This window comes from Cryptotermes secundus, unplaced genomic scaffold (assembly GCF_002891405.2).
Source record: "Cryptotermes secundus unplaced genomic scaffold, Csec_1.0 scaffold236, whole genome shotgun sequence".
Taxonomy (NCBI): Eukaryota; Metazoa; Arthropoda; class Insecta; order Blattodea; family Kalotermitidae; genus Cryptotermes; species Cryptotermes secundus.
Window position 1 is genome coordinate 593,186 of NW_019738958.1, and position 17,830 is coordinate 611,015.

Genomic DNA, 17,830 nt, shown 5'->3' on the forward strand with positions numbered 1-17,830 from the left:
GCTAAATTCCGGTCAACTAAGGATATATTCCTACGAAATTTAAGGACGATATATAACTTGCATAGATCGTTTAATGTGCCATGAAAATGGGGATTACAGTAATGTTATGCTGGACATTATTAGCATGGCACGTGTTTGACTTACACCAAAATTCGGTTGTTGGCTCTACTCACTTTTTCACGTTAATCGCTGTTACTACTTAAGTTCCCGTCCACATTACTCGTGCTTGTGCTCGTCGGAAGACTCGTCTGGCTTTTACTTGTGCTCGTAAATCTTCGTCCACACTACTTCAGTTGCTCGCCAGGCTTCGGCGCGTGAGAATCCGTATATTTACTCGTAGTGTGTACAGGCTATAGTCGTATTTTAATTTATTGGCTATAGTTTTTAAATTAGAAACTAAAATTTGCTTGTCTCATGACTTGTAATATCGTCCATATTACTTGCGAGCATAGCGAGTCACACGAGCACTAGCACAAGTAATGTGGACGCCCCTTTATACTTACTTTCACACGGTTTCCGAACCCGATATCATTTCAGTAATACACGAGTGTCCTGACCAATCGAACAATGAGGAAGATGGCGCTACAAGCAATGATTGTGATTCTAACGATACGATCTAGTGACTGACACTTGTTTCTGATGAACGGTACGGCGGTGCTACTGGTAGTAATAAAATTATACTGATGCATATCAACACGGTTATGACGGATCGTTCCCATTGATGATACCTTCATGAGAATCCCAAATTTCTTGTAAGGCAGTTCCTGAGTGAGGGAGGTGTAAGTACGGGCCAAGCTGAACAGCGCGTCGTCGTAACCCCAGAAGAAGTCGTGTACTGAAATCCTGACAAACTGCTGCATGTCCATGCCAGCAGTCATGGCCAGGAAGGCGAGTTGCGCCAGCACATAGGAGTCCTTCAGCACCGACAGGGCACTCTGTAACGCCAAGAAAGTGTCATTCGTCGACTGACCATCTGGTCGATTAAGTCAATAATTGAGTGTTAGGCTGATTGATTATGGGTAGACTGAAACTCCTAGATAGAGAAGAATTATATCTTCTGGGTTACTGCACCACGTAATCAGTTGAAAGTAAACTGACGTTTCGGAGTAGAATGCTGCTTGCTTCATGGTGGTATATTGCTTGACTTACTTTTCAACGCAAGAAATGGAGCCGACATGTTCCACCGAAACTTCGGTCAACATTCAACAGACTACATGTCAGTATACAAAAAGAAGTAAAACTCTTTAAAACAACCGCTGTGAGAATTTCAAATCCTTTGTACAGGATTTTACTCCACTTTTTTTTTCCTTGTTACTACAGTCCCAGTGGGCCTAGGCCTACCTCCATGAACTCTGTTCACTTCGGTTTTTCTAGATCATACACATTCGGTAGGACTCCTTGGGCGGGTGACCAGCTCGTCGCAAGGCCTCTACCTGTACACAAACACAGAAAAACGCACACAAACCTCCATGCCCTGAGTGGGATTCGAACCCACGATCCAGGCTTCCGAGCGAGCGAAGACAGCGCATGCCTTAGACCGCTCGGCTACCGTGAACGGCTTACTCCACTTTATGTCCACAAAATCTATTACGCTAAGATACTTTCTAAAAATCCTCTATCATCTGTTTGCTTTTTATGATTCCATCTTGAGAGATTAACATAAATAATAATTATGTATTTTATGGTCTACTTCTGTGCATCATTGTATTCTTATATCCACCACACCTACTGTGTGTTCGTCTTCCACTAGTGGAAAGTTCCCAGTTATAAATTCAGAGGTCGACAATGTCAGCAATTTCTCACAAGTACATCTGTTTAAGTTTACATTTATGACCTGTCGTCGTGCCAGTCTTCATATTCTTATTCCTGTTTGTATTGTTAGGTCTGTTATAGCTATTATACTGAGGTAGATTTCGCGTGGTCGCAATGTGCTTGCTTAGCATTCTACAAACATAAACTAAAGAAAGTTTGTAGTCATTCATTTGCAGCGGGCTCCGTATAACACAGAGACCCTGTGTCGCTCCCTCGTTTCGGTCTTGTATACTCACTGTACTCGTAAGTCTGAAGGAAGTTAGCCAATTGACTCAAAAATCACTACCCAGACAGCACACAAACAATATAGCAGTGGAGTTATATTTTCTTTACGTATAAGGGAGGCAGGCTACGAATGGCCTTATACTGACCAGGAGTGGGATATTTGGCACAGCAATGTAATCCTGACGAGGATGGTGGCGTGCGGAGAGCTCTGGCACGAAGCTGAGGGAAACCTTTTCCTGGTAGGACACTGTTCCATTGTGGTTAAACACCACGTTCACCTTCTCCGTCCGTTGCCTGCAACACAGGTCACTTGTTCAGTCCCAGGAAAATTCGTTGTATACAAAAGTGGCAGGCTTCCTCCTACTATTGCCATTCTCTCCTGCCAATCATTAATCTAGTTTTATCCTGCCCCTATCGCTGTCGTTGACTTGTTTATTTAAGAATGCTGGACTGAGCATGCTGATGTCGCAGTAAGATACAAGGGTTCAAATCTTAGCTGGGACACAGGCTATGCTTACTCAGAATATTCTGGAATAGTAGTGTAACGCGTATAGCTAGGCAACGGCACGATAAACAAGCACACTCAACAATAGGATGAATATTATAGTTAATTGCTAGGCAACAGTCAGTGCGCCAATGGACTGGCTAGGTAGCCATCACTTGACTCGTTTTCTCTGTGGTCTTCCTTATGCACCAAAAGGTCTGTGTTTACCATGTGTGGGCGGTGCAGATGCTATATAATGACAGTTACAGATATAACAGTTTTCAGTTTTAAGGGGAGTTCCGTTCAAGTGAGTTCTAGGCAGGAGACAGCCATAGGAAATTCAGTTTCGTGTTCAGAAGAGTGCAGTTGAGTTCCAGAGTGACTGAACAAGAAACAGCAAGAGGACTTCATTGTGTTCTGAAGTGCTTGTTTCAGTGTTCAGATCCACTGCCAGGAGACGACAAGAGAAGAAGGAGAATCCTATTGCGTGTGCAACAGTGAATTACAAAGTGTGTAAACCGACGATAGCGCTGTAATTGCTGTAATTAAGAGAGAGAGTGTAACCGAAGTGCTAACAAATCCAATCATCAGATCTAAAATCCGTAATTTTCGTAGCGCGTACCACCCTACATGTGACAGTATTTAGAATAGGCCACGCTCGTATCCTTCCTAATCATTTCCACTTAATTATTCTCCAAACATGCTGCCGTCCAACTTTATATAGCCTAGCTTCTGAGATTGTCGTGAAATAGAATAATGTTCAATGTGTTCGCTTTGAATTGAACACCTAGCACCTGATTTAAATTTAAGGACACAATACGTTCATACATACATCATCATCATCACTAATCTGTCAGACGAGAGGTCCACAGTCTCTTCCAAAACAGTTCCTCCACTTAATGCGATCTATAGATTTCTCCTTCAAATGAAAATATCCTCTTCTGTCCCCAAGGTCATCCAGCATCTTCTTACGTCTTCTTCCTCGTCTTCTTGTCACTTCTATCCGCCCCTTTATCTTTCCTTCAATAACTTCTTTTAGAAGGCAGTTTCTGCGTAAAACATGACCGATCCAATTAGCCTTCCGTTTTCTTATTTCGTGTAGGATATTCCTCTGCTCACGGACTCTAATTAACACTTCTTCATTTCTCACATAATCGGCCCAACTGATCTTCTCCATCCTTATCCAACACCACATTTCAAAACTTTCCAGATATTTCTGATCTACTGCCCTAAGTGTCCGGTTTCAGCCCCATACAGAGCATGCTCCGGATGTAGCATTTGACTAGTTTCTTCCTAAAATTTAAGTCCAATTTGCTGGTAAAAAGATTCTTCTTCTTGCTAAATGCAGCTTTTGCATGGCAATCCTGGATTTAATTTCACTAGTACACCTTCCATCATCTGCTATAATTCTCATCATCCCAATTGCATCCCTGGTTCCTTTTCCTCTTCTAAATCCAAACTGATCTTCTCCAAGTATATCCTCTATTTTCCTTTCAATTCTTCTTTTAATTATCTTTGCTATTATCTTTGCTGTATGTGCAGTAAGGCTTATTGTGCGATGGTCGCTGCTTTTTGAAGCTATTGTCTTTTTCTTTATGGCAATCATTGTAACTTCTGTAAAGTCCTTGGGGCACTCTCCACTTTTATATATGGTGTTCATTAGTTTTGTCAGTGTTTTCAAACCACCTTCTCCCAGTAACTTGAGCACATCTCCAGGTACATCATCATCTCCTGTAGCCTTTCCCTTCCTCATTTCCTTGATAGCTTTTTCCACCTCACTTTGTAAAATATATGGTCCTTTCTCGTCTGTATCTACTTCTTCTTCCGGTTCAACTTCTAAGGTTTCTGGCCGATTAGGTCGATCATATAGTTCTGAAATATAATTTTCCCAAATTTTCAGCACTTGCCTCTGATCTACTATTCTATTCCCCTGGGAGTCTTCGATGCCAACATTTTGAATCCCATGATTCTCTTTCCATCCTAGTTCTTTTGTCTTCATGTACATCAAATCATAACGGCCTGTTCTTTGAAATTCCATAATCTCATTACATATCTTCTCAAGATATTCCTTTTTGGCCCTGTCCGTGGCTCTTTTCAATTCATTCCTCGGTCTCCTGTACTTCATCCTAACTTCTTCATTGTTGACATTCTTCCATTTCCTTCGCTCCTCCATTTTACTCATCATCTCCTGTGTAACCCATGGTTTTCTTGCTATCTTCTCAACTTTGCCAACCAAATCACTGATAGTATCTAACATGCATTCTTTTATATTGTTCCACTGCACTTCAGCATTTCCGCTTTCACCTTCAATTGCACCGAGTTTCTCTTCTAGGGTCTCCTGCACGCTTTGTCTTTGAGCATATAACTTCTCCAAATCCCATCTAGGTCTGCGCTTTTGAAATCTTATAATGTTATTCAACCTGGTTCGGAACTTGGTAACCAGTAAGTTGTGGTCATAGTCAATATCTGCTCCAGGAAGCGTCTTCACATCCTTCACACTGTTTCTGAATCGATGTTTCACAAGGATGTAGTCCAGCTGATGCCTCCTCCAATCCCCAGGTGCCTTCCATGTGTAAATTCTTCTCTTTGGCTTCTTGAACCAAGTGTTGGTAACAATCAATCCATTTCGTTCACAAAAGTCAATAAGCATTTGACCTCTGTGATTCCGTCTTCCTAGTCCATGTGATCCAACAATATTCTGATATGGTTCATCTCCAACAATGCTATTCCAGTCTCCCAATATGATGCTGTTTGTGTCTCCTCTTCCATCTTCCTGAAGAATTTCTTCAATTGTGTCATACACTTTTTCCACTTCATCATCTTCATACTCTGATGTTGGCATGTACACTTGTATAATCAGTATATCTACCGGTTCCGCCTTTAACTTCAGAGCAATAATTCTGTCATTACAAGCAATCTTCTTAACAACACTCCTCACTACACTTTTATGCACCACTATTGCCACACCTCTTTCAGCCCGTTCACCTCCGGAATAATACACTGTATAATCACCGCTTCTTATTTCACCTTGTCCTTTCCACCGCACTTCGCTGACACCTAGAACAGACACTTCATTCTTCTGCATTTCCGTTTTCAAATTCTCCAATTTTCCTGCTTGATTCAAGGTCCTGACATTCCATGTTCCAATCTTGTATCCATGCTGTTTCTTCTGATCTTCGCACTTTTTCTTGTTGTAACGCCTGCATGACATTTCCTCTAGAAACACTCCCCCCCGGAGATCCGATTGGGGGAGTAGTTTACCTCCGGATTGTTTTGCCTCCAGAGGAAATATCTCGCATACATAGTATCTCTGTTTTTGGAAAGAGACTATCCAGGAAAAGTGATAATGTGGTAGTTTTTCCATTTGCTTTCCACATCGCAGTACAGCAGCCGTTCAAACCACTCTGGTCACGCCTGTTGCTATACGAACTTGAACCATCTCGAGCATCATTTGCTCTGTGCTTCAAGTCGCTACTGATGACGCTGCTTCCGGCATCAGTTTTTGGTGTCTCTCTTCGTCTGATGCCTACCCTTTGACCTGTCCAGCAAGGGAGGCCCTGCCAGTAGCTACACTACCGCTGGTATAGCTCTCAGGGTCCTTGGCATACTCAAACCCCCTCACCACGATAAGGTGGAGACACCAACAAGGGGGCATACATACACACCGAATTTAATGAAATTGGTTATATTTTAGAGTTTTGGCCCTAATATATGATTTTTAAGAGGAGTAGTCCTAAAATACTAAAAATCTCTGTTGTGCTTGTACCGAATTCTTCTCAACAGCTCAATGAATTTCATAATTTTATCTGATGTTATATGTCCTATGGCCGTGCCATAGCTCAAGCGGTTGGTCGCTGGCTTCCCACCGCGGCGGCCAGGGTTCGATCTCGGGTCTGGTCAAGTGGGATTTGTGGTGGACAAAGTGGCACCGGGGCAGGTTTTCTCCGAGTACTTCGGTTTCCCCTGCCAATCTTCATTTCTCCAATTGTTCCACAATTACCCTCACCTATCATCTGGGGCTGGTACAATAGGCCAGAAGTGGCCTCAGTACAAGGGACTTAGTCCCACCCCATTAGCAATAAAAAAATCTGTGATAAAAATCCATTACACGTTACAGCAAATCGCGGGTGTAAGTACTACAAGAGCCGATCACAGTGACCACGGCCTGAACTGGCTTCACTCCCTCGAACGCTGGGATCTTGGGTTCGAACCCACTGTCGTAAGTTGTAGAAACCTAATCTAAATGAATGCAATGTCCATTTGGCCGTCTAATTGTGAGTTGCATATTAATCATTAACCTCAAGTTGGACAGTCACTATCTGATAAGTGATAGGCGGGATAACAATGACGCAGGACAGGGTGCTGATAGCTGTGGTGGTATGCTTTAAGAACATGCGCATGAAGGCTACCACCGACCGGAGAAAACTAGCGTCATTTTTAATTTTGAGTTATCTACTTCATATCTTTACAATTTCACTTGAGTTTGACATAGTATCAGTCAAATTATCCACGCTACTGTCCTCATGACACCCTGAAATGTGCCTCTGCCATTTCTCCCAAAATACTGTCACATGTATGGGTGACCAGGCCGCCTCTGCGGTCTAGTGGTCAGAGTTCCTGGATACAGATCCAGAGGTATGGGTTCGATTCCCGGAGCTACCAGTTTTTCTGAGAAGTAGTTTGTCTGGAACGGGGTCCACTCAGCCTCGTGAGGATAACTGAAATAGCGGCTCCGTTTTAGAAAAGCGAAATTAACGGCAGTGGGTATTCGTTGCGCTGACCACGCCACACCCTTTATTCGCTAAAGTTCGCACTAACTTCGCCGATAAGCGGTGGTCGCTCCGTCGGTTTAATTTGCTTGTTGACTAAAGCCACAGAATTTTGTATGGGTGACTATAGACGAGGTTTGAATTGGTAATTGGATTTATTGAACTCTTACACGTCATGACAAGTAATTATAACAGACTCAATGCTATACACAGTCTTAAGATCACTGTAAATTCTATGTCTTCATTGGTGGTTTCCTGATAATTTCCTTAACGACTAGCAAAATCCCACCACTGACTCATTTCTCTAACTGATTAACTCCCAGGCTGGCGGCCATCTCACACCAACTTTTTACTCTTCTATTCACTAACTGACTAACTGGAGCTCCAAACTTGCCCCGCTTATACCATCTAGACACGGACCGCACAGAAAACACCGCTCCTCACTGTTGCAGTTCAATCGTTTCCGTGGGAACGTATTTGTTTGCGAAGCCTATCTCCCTGTCGTTGCCTAGCAAAAGGCCTACATACTACAATACTTTTCCAATTCATCGTGCAAAGTTATTCTCTCATGTCAACCGATAATATATGATATCTACAGTTGACAATTATTTGACAATTAAGTTACGAACCGATCAATTGGTAACAGTGACCATAATAATAATCAGAGAGGATGGCAAAAATAAAGGTGAGCATGATAACCGCTGCAATTACAGGTATAGCAAAATATCTCCGAGCTTCGTTAGCCCTTGCCAAGTACTAACGTGGGTTGGCCAGACAGCCAGAATATGAGGAGGTAAAGAAAAGACCGCAAGTGGGAGAGCATGCCCAGAGACCCGGATCCGTCCTTGTACTCTGCATTTACCCTTTGCATCCACCATTTCCCCCCTGCCCCCTTCTGTGACATAGTTCTGGATCGAGATACATGTATTTCGCTTCGAGAGTATCTGTGACTTGGTGTTCCCACCTACCTGTAAACGTAAGGGCCCAATTCTTCAACCTGAAGCCTCGTATCGATTCCTTTCTCGAATTCGTCAGCGTTGGTATAGTTAAACACATAGACGGACACAAGAGGAAGGATGGGCGGCTTTACCCACAAGTTGTAGGAGAGCGTGTTGTTCTCAAGTCCCATGTTCTGAAAGCAGACATTCATCTAACAGCGTGTGGATCATTAAATGAAAGATGATGTATGTACGGGGTACGTAGCAGGTTTATGAAACGAGAAAATTTTTCAAAATTCCCTTTTGGATACCTAAACAAGGCCACTACGTCGGAAGGATTTAGCTGTAGTTGAAATGATGAAATTAAACTGGACTGTGAAATATGTGAGATGGATTGCGCTCGTTAAAATGGATAAAACAGCGAACATTTGTAATTTGTACTCGTATATACGGGCTAATAATAAAACGGAAGGCTAATTGGATTGGTCATATCTTACGCGGTAACTGCCTTCTAAAAGAAGTTATTGAAGGAAACATAGATGGGCGGATAGAAGTGACGAGAAGAAGAGGAAGAAGACGTAAGAAGATGCTGGATGACCTTGGGGACAAAAGGGGATATTTTCATTTGAAGGAGAAAGCTCTAGATCGCATCCAGTGGAGGAACTGTTTTGGAAGAGACTGTGGACCTGTCGTCTTGACAGATTACAGATGAATTAATGAATATACGGACTCCACAGCAGCAGAGAATTTACTTGTTCAGCTGAACACCCTGTTCACATGATAATCTCTGAAAGAGCTGCCGCGTATTGCTATTTCAGCTGTTCAATATGTGACCCAGAGTTCTTACTATCCTCATTTCTATATGAAAGTTTACGCTAAGATTCCCGGAAACCGCATGGTACTTCTCCTTTATTATTCCTGAATCCTAAATTTACTTTAATTTTCTCCTTCGTGGCAAATTAAGAATTCAAGAGATCTCTTTTATTTTTGTATATGCGTGTGCGTATGTGTGCATGCCTGTGTGTATGTGTGTGTGAATTTGCATGTGTGTTGGTGTGTGTGTGTGTATGTGTGTGTGGGGAGGGGGTGCTCGCGCCTACGTGCATGTAATTTGTCAATATATCGGGCTAAACTTTTTAGTATATTTGAACACTTACCAATAAGGTTGAGCCACATGAGTCCCACCTGCTGAAACATTTCCTTTATCTACTTTGTAAACCGTAAGAGCATGCAAAGCAGCGGGAAAAGCGACAAATTTTCGAAAATTGGAGAGCAAATATGTTGATAAGATCTTCATCCAATCCTGTCTTCCATTGCTACAAGTGGGTTTATTATTTTTTTATTGCTACTGGGGTGGGACTAAGTCCCTTGTACTACGGCCACTTCTGGCCTATTGTATCAGCTCCAGATGATAGATGAAGGTGAGTATGGAGCAATTGGTGGAATGAAGATTGGCAGGGGAATCCGAAGTACTCGGAGAAAATCTGCCCCAGCACCACTTTGTCCACCACAAATCCCACTTGACCAGACCCGAGATCGAACCCGGGCCGCCACCGTGAGAAGCCAGCGACTAACCGCTTAAGCTTCACAAATGGGTTTAAGAATGATTTCGAATCAACGGAATTACACTTCGACTCTTTCAAACGCTGAACCTACAATCGTTAGCAAATAGTGAAGAAGAGTGTAAAAGAAGAATGAAAAATAATATAAAGAGGAGTCACAGAAGAATATGAAGGAGAAGACGGAAGCCGAAACTAAAGGAGAGGAGATGAGATATAAGAAAAAGACAGGCAGGACAAGGAGAATGAAAGAGAAAGATAAAAATATGTTGGCGTAAGGGGATCAGAGAAAGACTAGAAGGAGAAGATAGAAGGAAGAACGTGAAGTAGAAGAAGGAAAAGAGATAATGGAACAAAGAATATAAATTAAAATATGGAAGAAGGAAAATGACGAGAACAAGACATGCAAAATGGACTTTACGCAATGGATTTGGTTTAATATTGTTGAAACGTGAGACTTCTTCTGTACTACATACTAACTAAAAAACTACATAGCTACTAACTACGTAACATACTACATAACTAACTGCAGAGTACTTCTTGAGAAGCTAACAGTCTTCAGTGAACCTGATGTTTCAATGCCGTAGTCAAATATCCTATCCAAATTCTGAGTTCCGATCACTTTAAAATCCACTTAAAAAGTTGTCCTTCAATATAGGACAGTATCTATGTAGTTGCCTCAATTTGCCTCTTCCCTTCAAGATTTCCGATTATAAATTTGTACCCTTTCCCCTTCCTCATGCATCCTATATATCCCACTCACCCCATCTTCCTATATTGGATCAAACTGATAAAATACGTACTTTCTGATGTTCACGAAGTAGGAAGTACATGATTATATAGTTTTCCTTTCACTTGCTCTCTCTAAGCTCTAAATATCCTCTATAAATTTCTGTTCTTTCAATCGGATAAAGATTAATATTGCATAATAAAAAAAAACTCCGTGGTTTTAGTCCCGCAAGCGAACTATACCGACCGAGCGACCGCCGCTTGTCGGCGAAGTTAGTGTCAATTTTAGCGGATAGAGGGTCTCGCGTGGTCAGCGCAACGAGTCTCCATGGCCGTAAATCTCGGTTTTCTAGACCGGAGCCGCTACTTTTCCATTCAAGTAGCTCCTCAATTATCCTCACGAGGCTGAGTGAACCCCGTTCCAGACCCACTATTTCTCAAAAAATCGGCTCACAGATGGCGGTAAAGTTGTCAGTCTTAGCAGCAGCCGCCCTTTACACCCCAGGAAGTTTCCTGGTACTCATTACTTTTAGAGGTTGAGTTGATCCCAGGGTTAAAGTGCGGCTGGAAATATTAAGTAAATTGGAAAGTTCCACCTCATCGGGACTCGAATCCGAGACCTTCCGGCTTGTAACATAGTGCCTCAACCAGCTACGCTACCGCGTGACCTCAATACTGCATAATATAATAACTAGTATAAACAGAATTTTATATCGTTCGAGCATCATGATCGATTAAATATTTTCAAGCATAAACCTTAGAGGATACTCAGCGTTTACATATATCAATGAGTCTCATCAGGAGCAACAGCATTTAATAAGAACTTAAACACTAGGCTTATTGTTACAGAATCTAAATATGTTGGGACATGTACTTCAAAATTACTGAATTGTGTATGTACCGTAACTCGTGGTAGAAACGTTTGGTAGTCGGTGTAGTCGGTACAGTCGGTACGTCTTCGATTCGATTCGAGATTTTCCTCGACCACTTCCTCCCTTTCTTTTCCATACCACACTACTTATATTATGCTGTTATTCTCATTCGACTCTACGTGATGCTAGGAGTTAACACAGCAGAAAGGGCCGCGCCATAACTCAAGCGGTTAGTCTCTGGCTTCCCACCGCGGCGTCCCGGGTTCGAGCCCAGGTCTGGTCAAGTGGGATTTGTGGTGGACAAAGTGATGCTGGGGCAGGTTTTCTCCGAGTACTTCGCTTTCTCCTGCCAATCTTCATTCCACCAATTGCTCCACAATCGTCCTCACCTATCATCTGTGGCTGGTAAAATAGGCCAGAAGTGACCGCAGTACAAGGGACTTAGTCCCAGCTCACTAGCAATAAAAAAAAACAGCAGAATAAATAAAATAAATTTTTATGTACATTTATAAGAAGCAATGCTTATCTTAGTCTGCACTCTCCAGTACTCATACTAGCAAAGAGTACGTGAGTACCGGCAAAGTTGTCAGATTGAAAAGCAGCACATCTGCCTGTTGTAGACGTGTGTTCCGATCTTGAGGCTAAAACTGAGTGTTAACGGTATAGGAAATGTATTATTTGGAAAAAAAAGAAGCGTTTTATTCTATATCCTTAAGCGTGGGAGGTGTCTGATTCACTTACTCACCGTATGCAACGTCAGTCTTATTAAATCTTTCGCCCACACGACAGCAGTGACAACAATGACGATGACGACTATTACCGACAGGGCTGCCAAAGCTGCAACGTAAACAGAACCACAGCTTACATAACCAGCTGGAAACAAATTACTTAATAACTATTGTATTCATAAACAGAATGTCCAAAAATTAATGGTGGGATTTCGAGAACCAGTATTTAGAATAATTAGAAATATATTCAAGAAATTAAGTTTTATACGAAAGTGTGCCTCCAGTAGTTCTGAGCATAATTAGTAGGTTTCAATACGTACTGGTCTAAGAACAAAACAACATTCCTTTTCTTGTAAACATGACTAGACGACCAAGGATATTACAAAATCGCACAGCATTAAACTGCGGTTTGGGAGATATTTAAATAAATGTATATATGTACAAAGAAGGCCTAGACAATGCCCATCCGGTCCTCTGTAGCATAGTCTACAGAGCTGCCATATTCCCTCCTCGAACTTACAAGTGCCTTATAGAGTCTCAGTAAAACTACGGGCTCGCATCCCCACCCAGTATGCGACACACAGTTCACGATTTTAATCAGGTTTTCGCATTTCTTAACTACTGGGTGAATTCGTCCTCCAAGTCTTGATTAGATTTTAAGTGCAGATTTAAAATTTTAATTCATTTGACTGAAAAAAAAACTTTTCTCCTTGTACCGTGATTTCCCACTCTCCATCTGCTGTCCCTTTCTTTATCGAAAATATGCAGTTGACATGTGTGTGGCGTTATCTCCCAGGCACTTTCCTTTAAATAAACTTGAATACTTTGTATAATATTTTCCACTTCTGATACGGCAATTTTGTTATGTCTGTTAACTGAAAAAAAAAATATCTATTTACTCAGTGAGTTTGCAGTTCTGGTTGACTTTGGATTTCAGTCCTGTCATGTAACATGAGTATAAGGTTGGACTCACAGCATTACCCTGCGGTAATCCTTTGTATGTCCAGTCTTTGAGATCTAGCCATCCATAGTCTGCCTCTAGTTCCCTCGAGGAGATCAGGTTAAAGATGAAAGCTAACCGGTTTCCCGAGAAACATACTGCTTTGAGTGTACCCATCAAGGAGCCTCAGTGGACGTTGTCGTATGAGCTTTTAAACCGAGGAACAGCGCCGGTACCTTGTTCCGTTCTTCAAAAGCTTTTATTAATTCACTTGTTAGTATTGCTAGTTTGTCTGTGCATCCCTTGTTCCGCCGAAATCCATATTGTGTTTCAGAGAATTTCTTATTTTTTCAAGCCCCCAGGATATACGTATATTTACCATTCGTTCTAATACCTTGCACACACATGATGCCATGTATATAGGCCTTACACTCCTATTGTAGTTTTTATGGCTAAAGAAAATTCTATGTTTTCATTGGATTTTTTTCAGTTGACCTAATCCTTCCAGCCGCACTAGGCCCTGGGATTTACCCAGCCTCTAACAGAAATGAGTACCAGGAATTAATTAAATAATTTTCCTTGGGAGTAAAGCGCGGCCGGCGCGTAAGGCTGGCAATCTTACCGCCATCTTTGAGCCGCTTGTCTAGATAATGTGGGACCCTCAACATCTCACAACCCTATGGGCCTTCACGGCCTGGTACATGGATAGCTTTACGTTTTTTCTTTACTTTTACTGTGTTTTCATAGTTTTCCGGGAACGCTCTTTCTCTTAAAATATCCTTATAACATGAAAAGTTAAACAGTTCCGTCTAGTGTGACTGATGATCACCCGACACACTAGACGGAACTGTTTAACTTTTCATGATATTGTTTGTGTGACGATCCAGGATGAAACAAATCAATTATCCTTACAAACTTATAGCAAAATTTCTAAAGCTTTGTTTGGCAAATTGCGAATTATGAGTTAGTCTATTTCATCCCATACCTGGATCGATAGGGCTCTGAAAATTTTAATTGCGAAGTGGAGTTATTGAATTGTATATTCATGAGCCCAGGAATTGATCCTGATTATCATGAACGAATGCTGGTGTTTGCATCGGGTCATCCACCCGTGAGCATAGCTTTTCAAAAGTTCTAGTTCTTCTTTATATTCGCGTTCCATTTCTGTCTTGTTGTACCTAAATTTCAATTTTTCATTTATCTATTCCCTCGCAGAAAGTTTTGCGATTCTCGTGTTTGATTACTTTTAGTGTATTCTTTCCGCTAATCGCTGCCCTTCTGTATCCCAAGAAATTCCCTTCGGTTTTACACTATTTAAACTTAAGCAATTTAGCTTTTCTAATCCAAGTTACCTTTTCGTACTATTCTGTTTCATCATACACACTGGCTTCTTATCTGTAATTCCTATTTTTCCTTGTCCTCCATTTTCGAGGTTGTTTTGCTTTTTATGAGTGGTCTCTTGTAATTTTCCTTTAATTATCTGGATAAAATTATCGTACCTTTCCTTTACATCTCCCTCTCTCTCTCTCTCTCTCTCTGATTCATCCATTATTCGTTTTTACTTCCGTGATTTCTTCCTTAACTTCTCCATGAAGGCAGTCAAATCGGTGCCTTCATTGTGCAGTCTAGAAGCTTTTCTTCTGCTTTTTCTTGGTTATGGCGTTACACTCGGTGGAAATTGGAAAATGGTAGCTATTCGAGAGATCTGTTCCACCCTTCCAGATATGTAATAGTGCTGATCTTGGGTCCACAAAATTTCGGTCGAAGGCAGCTTTAGATCCTCTGACGTCGTAGATGTATGAATGAGAGCCGTCATTAAGCAACGTAAGTTTTCTTTACAATTCAGTTTTACAGTGGAATATGTTGTTGCCGATAGTCACATTTTTCGAATTACCCTACGAATGACGGTATACATTAAAGATTCCGCCAATCAAGAATTTACCTTCGAATTATGCAAAGAATTCTTTTTGCATATCCATAGTTCGATTTTCATGTGTGGCTCTCTGTAACGTGACATAATTAGTATTTTATCTTAATCAGTATGTAATTCAATTGCACACACTTCAACTTTACCATTATACAGAACATCCTTACGCGAATATTTCAGTTCGTTATTCACAAAACGTCAACACCACAACCTGCTCTTTCGTTCCTTTCTTTTCTCACCACGTCAAAGACTTACAGATATACTGTACATTTTCTGCTTCGTCAAGCCAGGTCTCGGATATTATGACGTCAATGTGTTGGCCCCTCTGTTGAAATTCGGGGAACTTAAGGCTTCTACAGTTCCATTGAACGAACTTAATTTATTGATTCCAGTTGTGTTTCGTTGTAATGTTGCTCGTGAAGTTTGACGGATTTTCTCAGGTGTCTTACTATTGATTTAGCGACCCCGTGAATTATCACGGTTACCAATATGTTCTTGATTTCGTTCTACATCTAAATAGATTACAACTCGTCTAAAGATTTCTCTTACACACTCTGGTCCTTTGGGCCGCTCCTTTTCTCTACATTTTTTAATCTTGATTTGTGTATTTGAGTCTTGATATCCGCGTTAAACTTCCCTTGTTTCCCAGGTTTGGGGTTGAGACTCTACCCTCTTGCTTTGTCCTTGTTCTGTTCTCACCTTGGTTGGCTTATGCTTCTGAGACTTATTTATATTTTGATTCTCATTACTACTCTCCTTTACACTATCGTTTAAGGATTTCTTTGGTTTTTAGGGTTTTTTCCTTGGCACTACAGCCCCAGTGGGCCTAGGCCTAACCCCATGAACTTCTCCGTTCACTTCGGTTTTTCTACATCTTACACATTCGGTAGGACTCCTTGGGCGGGTGATCAGCTCGTCGCAAGGCCTCTACCTGTACACAAACACAAAAAAACGCACACAAACATCCATGCCCTGAGTGGGATTCGAACCCACGATCCCGGTTTCCAAACGAGCGAAGACAGTACATGCCTTAGACCGCTCGGCTATTTACAGTTTCTTACAGAACAAAATTGCGCCATCAGTTTGTCATCTGAAAGCATTTCAAGTACTTATTCCCGCAACCCTCTTCTTTGGTTTGCTGACTTTATTCTCTTTGTTTGCGCAATCCATATCTTGCATCACCACTTCTTTCCCCAGCTACGTCAATGATTTCTTCTTCCGCTATTTTATTTACCTCTTTTCTTGGCCACTTGTCCTTCTTTCAGAGAGTCAGCGCTCAGAAGTACGTGGACGCCAAGCAGTATTATTTTTGCCCGAAACCACACTTTAGTTACTTGTCACTTTTATGTATAGAAATCGAAAAAGTCAACAGAAATACAAAGAAAAAACTTGTGTTCAACACTACAACTTTAGAATCTGCAGAACCTGATTTTTCCAAGCGCTTGATTACAATCGAGTACTCAGCCTCCATCTAGGGAGGGATGAGAGAATGTAAGGGTGCAACGTGGTGGTCCCTGGTGGCCACTAATGAAACTGAGTGGAGGAATGTAACAATCATTCATTGTGATACCGCATTTGTTCTTATTCGTATTTGGAGGGAGAACTTCCCGAAATCCCACCATTACTTTTCGGACACAATATATATAGAAAATCAGTGGTCGTAGCTAGAAATATGTAGGAAACCGATCACTTTGAATACGGATACGTAGATGGGATGGAAAGGAAAATGGGTTATAGGATGTCGACTGAATTTAGCTGGACCAGAATAGGCTCCAGTGGCGACATTTTATAATGACGGTTATAAAACAATTATTTATGATGCAACGATGGTGTAACGGTTTGGGATGATGCCACCAAGTGTTCTTTATTTCGAACACGTATGTTACCTCAGAATATAAAACACGAGACTTTTTCCAAATATATCTGTTTCGAATCTCGACCAATAAGAATTTACATTGGAACATTTTTCGTGGTTTTACTTAATGATATCTCCTTAAAATTTCCCAGCATAACTTGTTCCCAAATCATTCTCCCCTTTCAGTTGACGCCTGGGTTCAGTAGTTGGTGTGTTGTTATTAAACAACGATTAAACCATCCTCAAATTACAATTATGAATTTGGCTTTCATACAAGAGATCCGAACTCGCTTGACCCAGAGTTCATACAGTTTCATGGGCAGCAACACTTACCAGTTATTCAAGAAAGTCACTGTTCTTATAGATCCCGAAGTTTCGTCACAAAATCGCTATCTTCTGGCTGCTCAACATTAATAAAATAGTTACACTCACTTATGGTGACTCAATTTAATATTGTCTACCCACCTACGTCTTTGTGTTCCTAGTTGTCTCTTTCCTTTTGGCTTTCCCACCAATATCCTATATGCATTCCTCTTCTCCTCATTCGTGCTACATGCCCTGTCCATCTCATCCTCCTTGGCTTGATCATTCTAATTATACTTGGAGAAGAGTACAACTTATGAAGCTCCTCGTTATGCAGTTTTCTCCACCCTCCTGTCACTTCATCTCTTTTCGGTCCAAATATTTTCAACATCCCGTTCTCAAACACACTCAGTCTATGTTACTCCCTTAATGTCAGAGACCAAGTTTCACCCCCATACTGAACCACAAGCAAAATTATAGTGCTGTATATTCTAATTTTAAGATTTAGACAGCAGATATCTGAACTGTGCCACATTTTCAAAGCATCAGTTAGCTATTTTTATGCCACGATTTTGATCTGCATTCTGGGGACGAGACAGCAACATGTACTTAGTTTTCTCTGTATTTACTTCTAGACCAACCTCTTTACTTGCGTCAATTAAAGTTTGTGGTGTTATATTTTAGCGTCC

The 17,830-nt window shown here is 41.3% G+C and overlaps 1 protein-coding gene across 1 annotated transcript in view; it reads right to left on the minus strand.

Annotated features, from left to right (window-relative positions):
- The window catches only part of LOC111871396 (scavenger receptor class B member 1), a 58,279-nt gene that overhangs the window by 14,597 nt on the left and 25,852 nt on the right, over positions 1–17,830 (minus strand). Inside the window, exons 2-5 of the mRNA XM_023864485.2 lie at positions 12,134–12,225; positions 8,259–8,422; positions 2,184–2,331; positions 729–935 (exon numbers count right to left, since the gene is read on the minus strand). Of these exons, the coding sequence (XP_023720253.1) occupies positions 729–935; positions 2,184–2,331; positions 8,259–8,422; positions 12,134–12,225 (611 nt within the window). The remainder of the gene's footprint in view (positions 1–728; positions 936–2,183; positions 2,332–8,258; positions 8,423–12,133; positions 12,226–17,830) is intronic.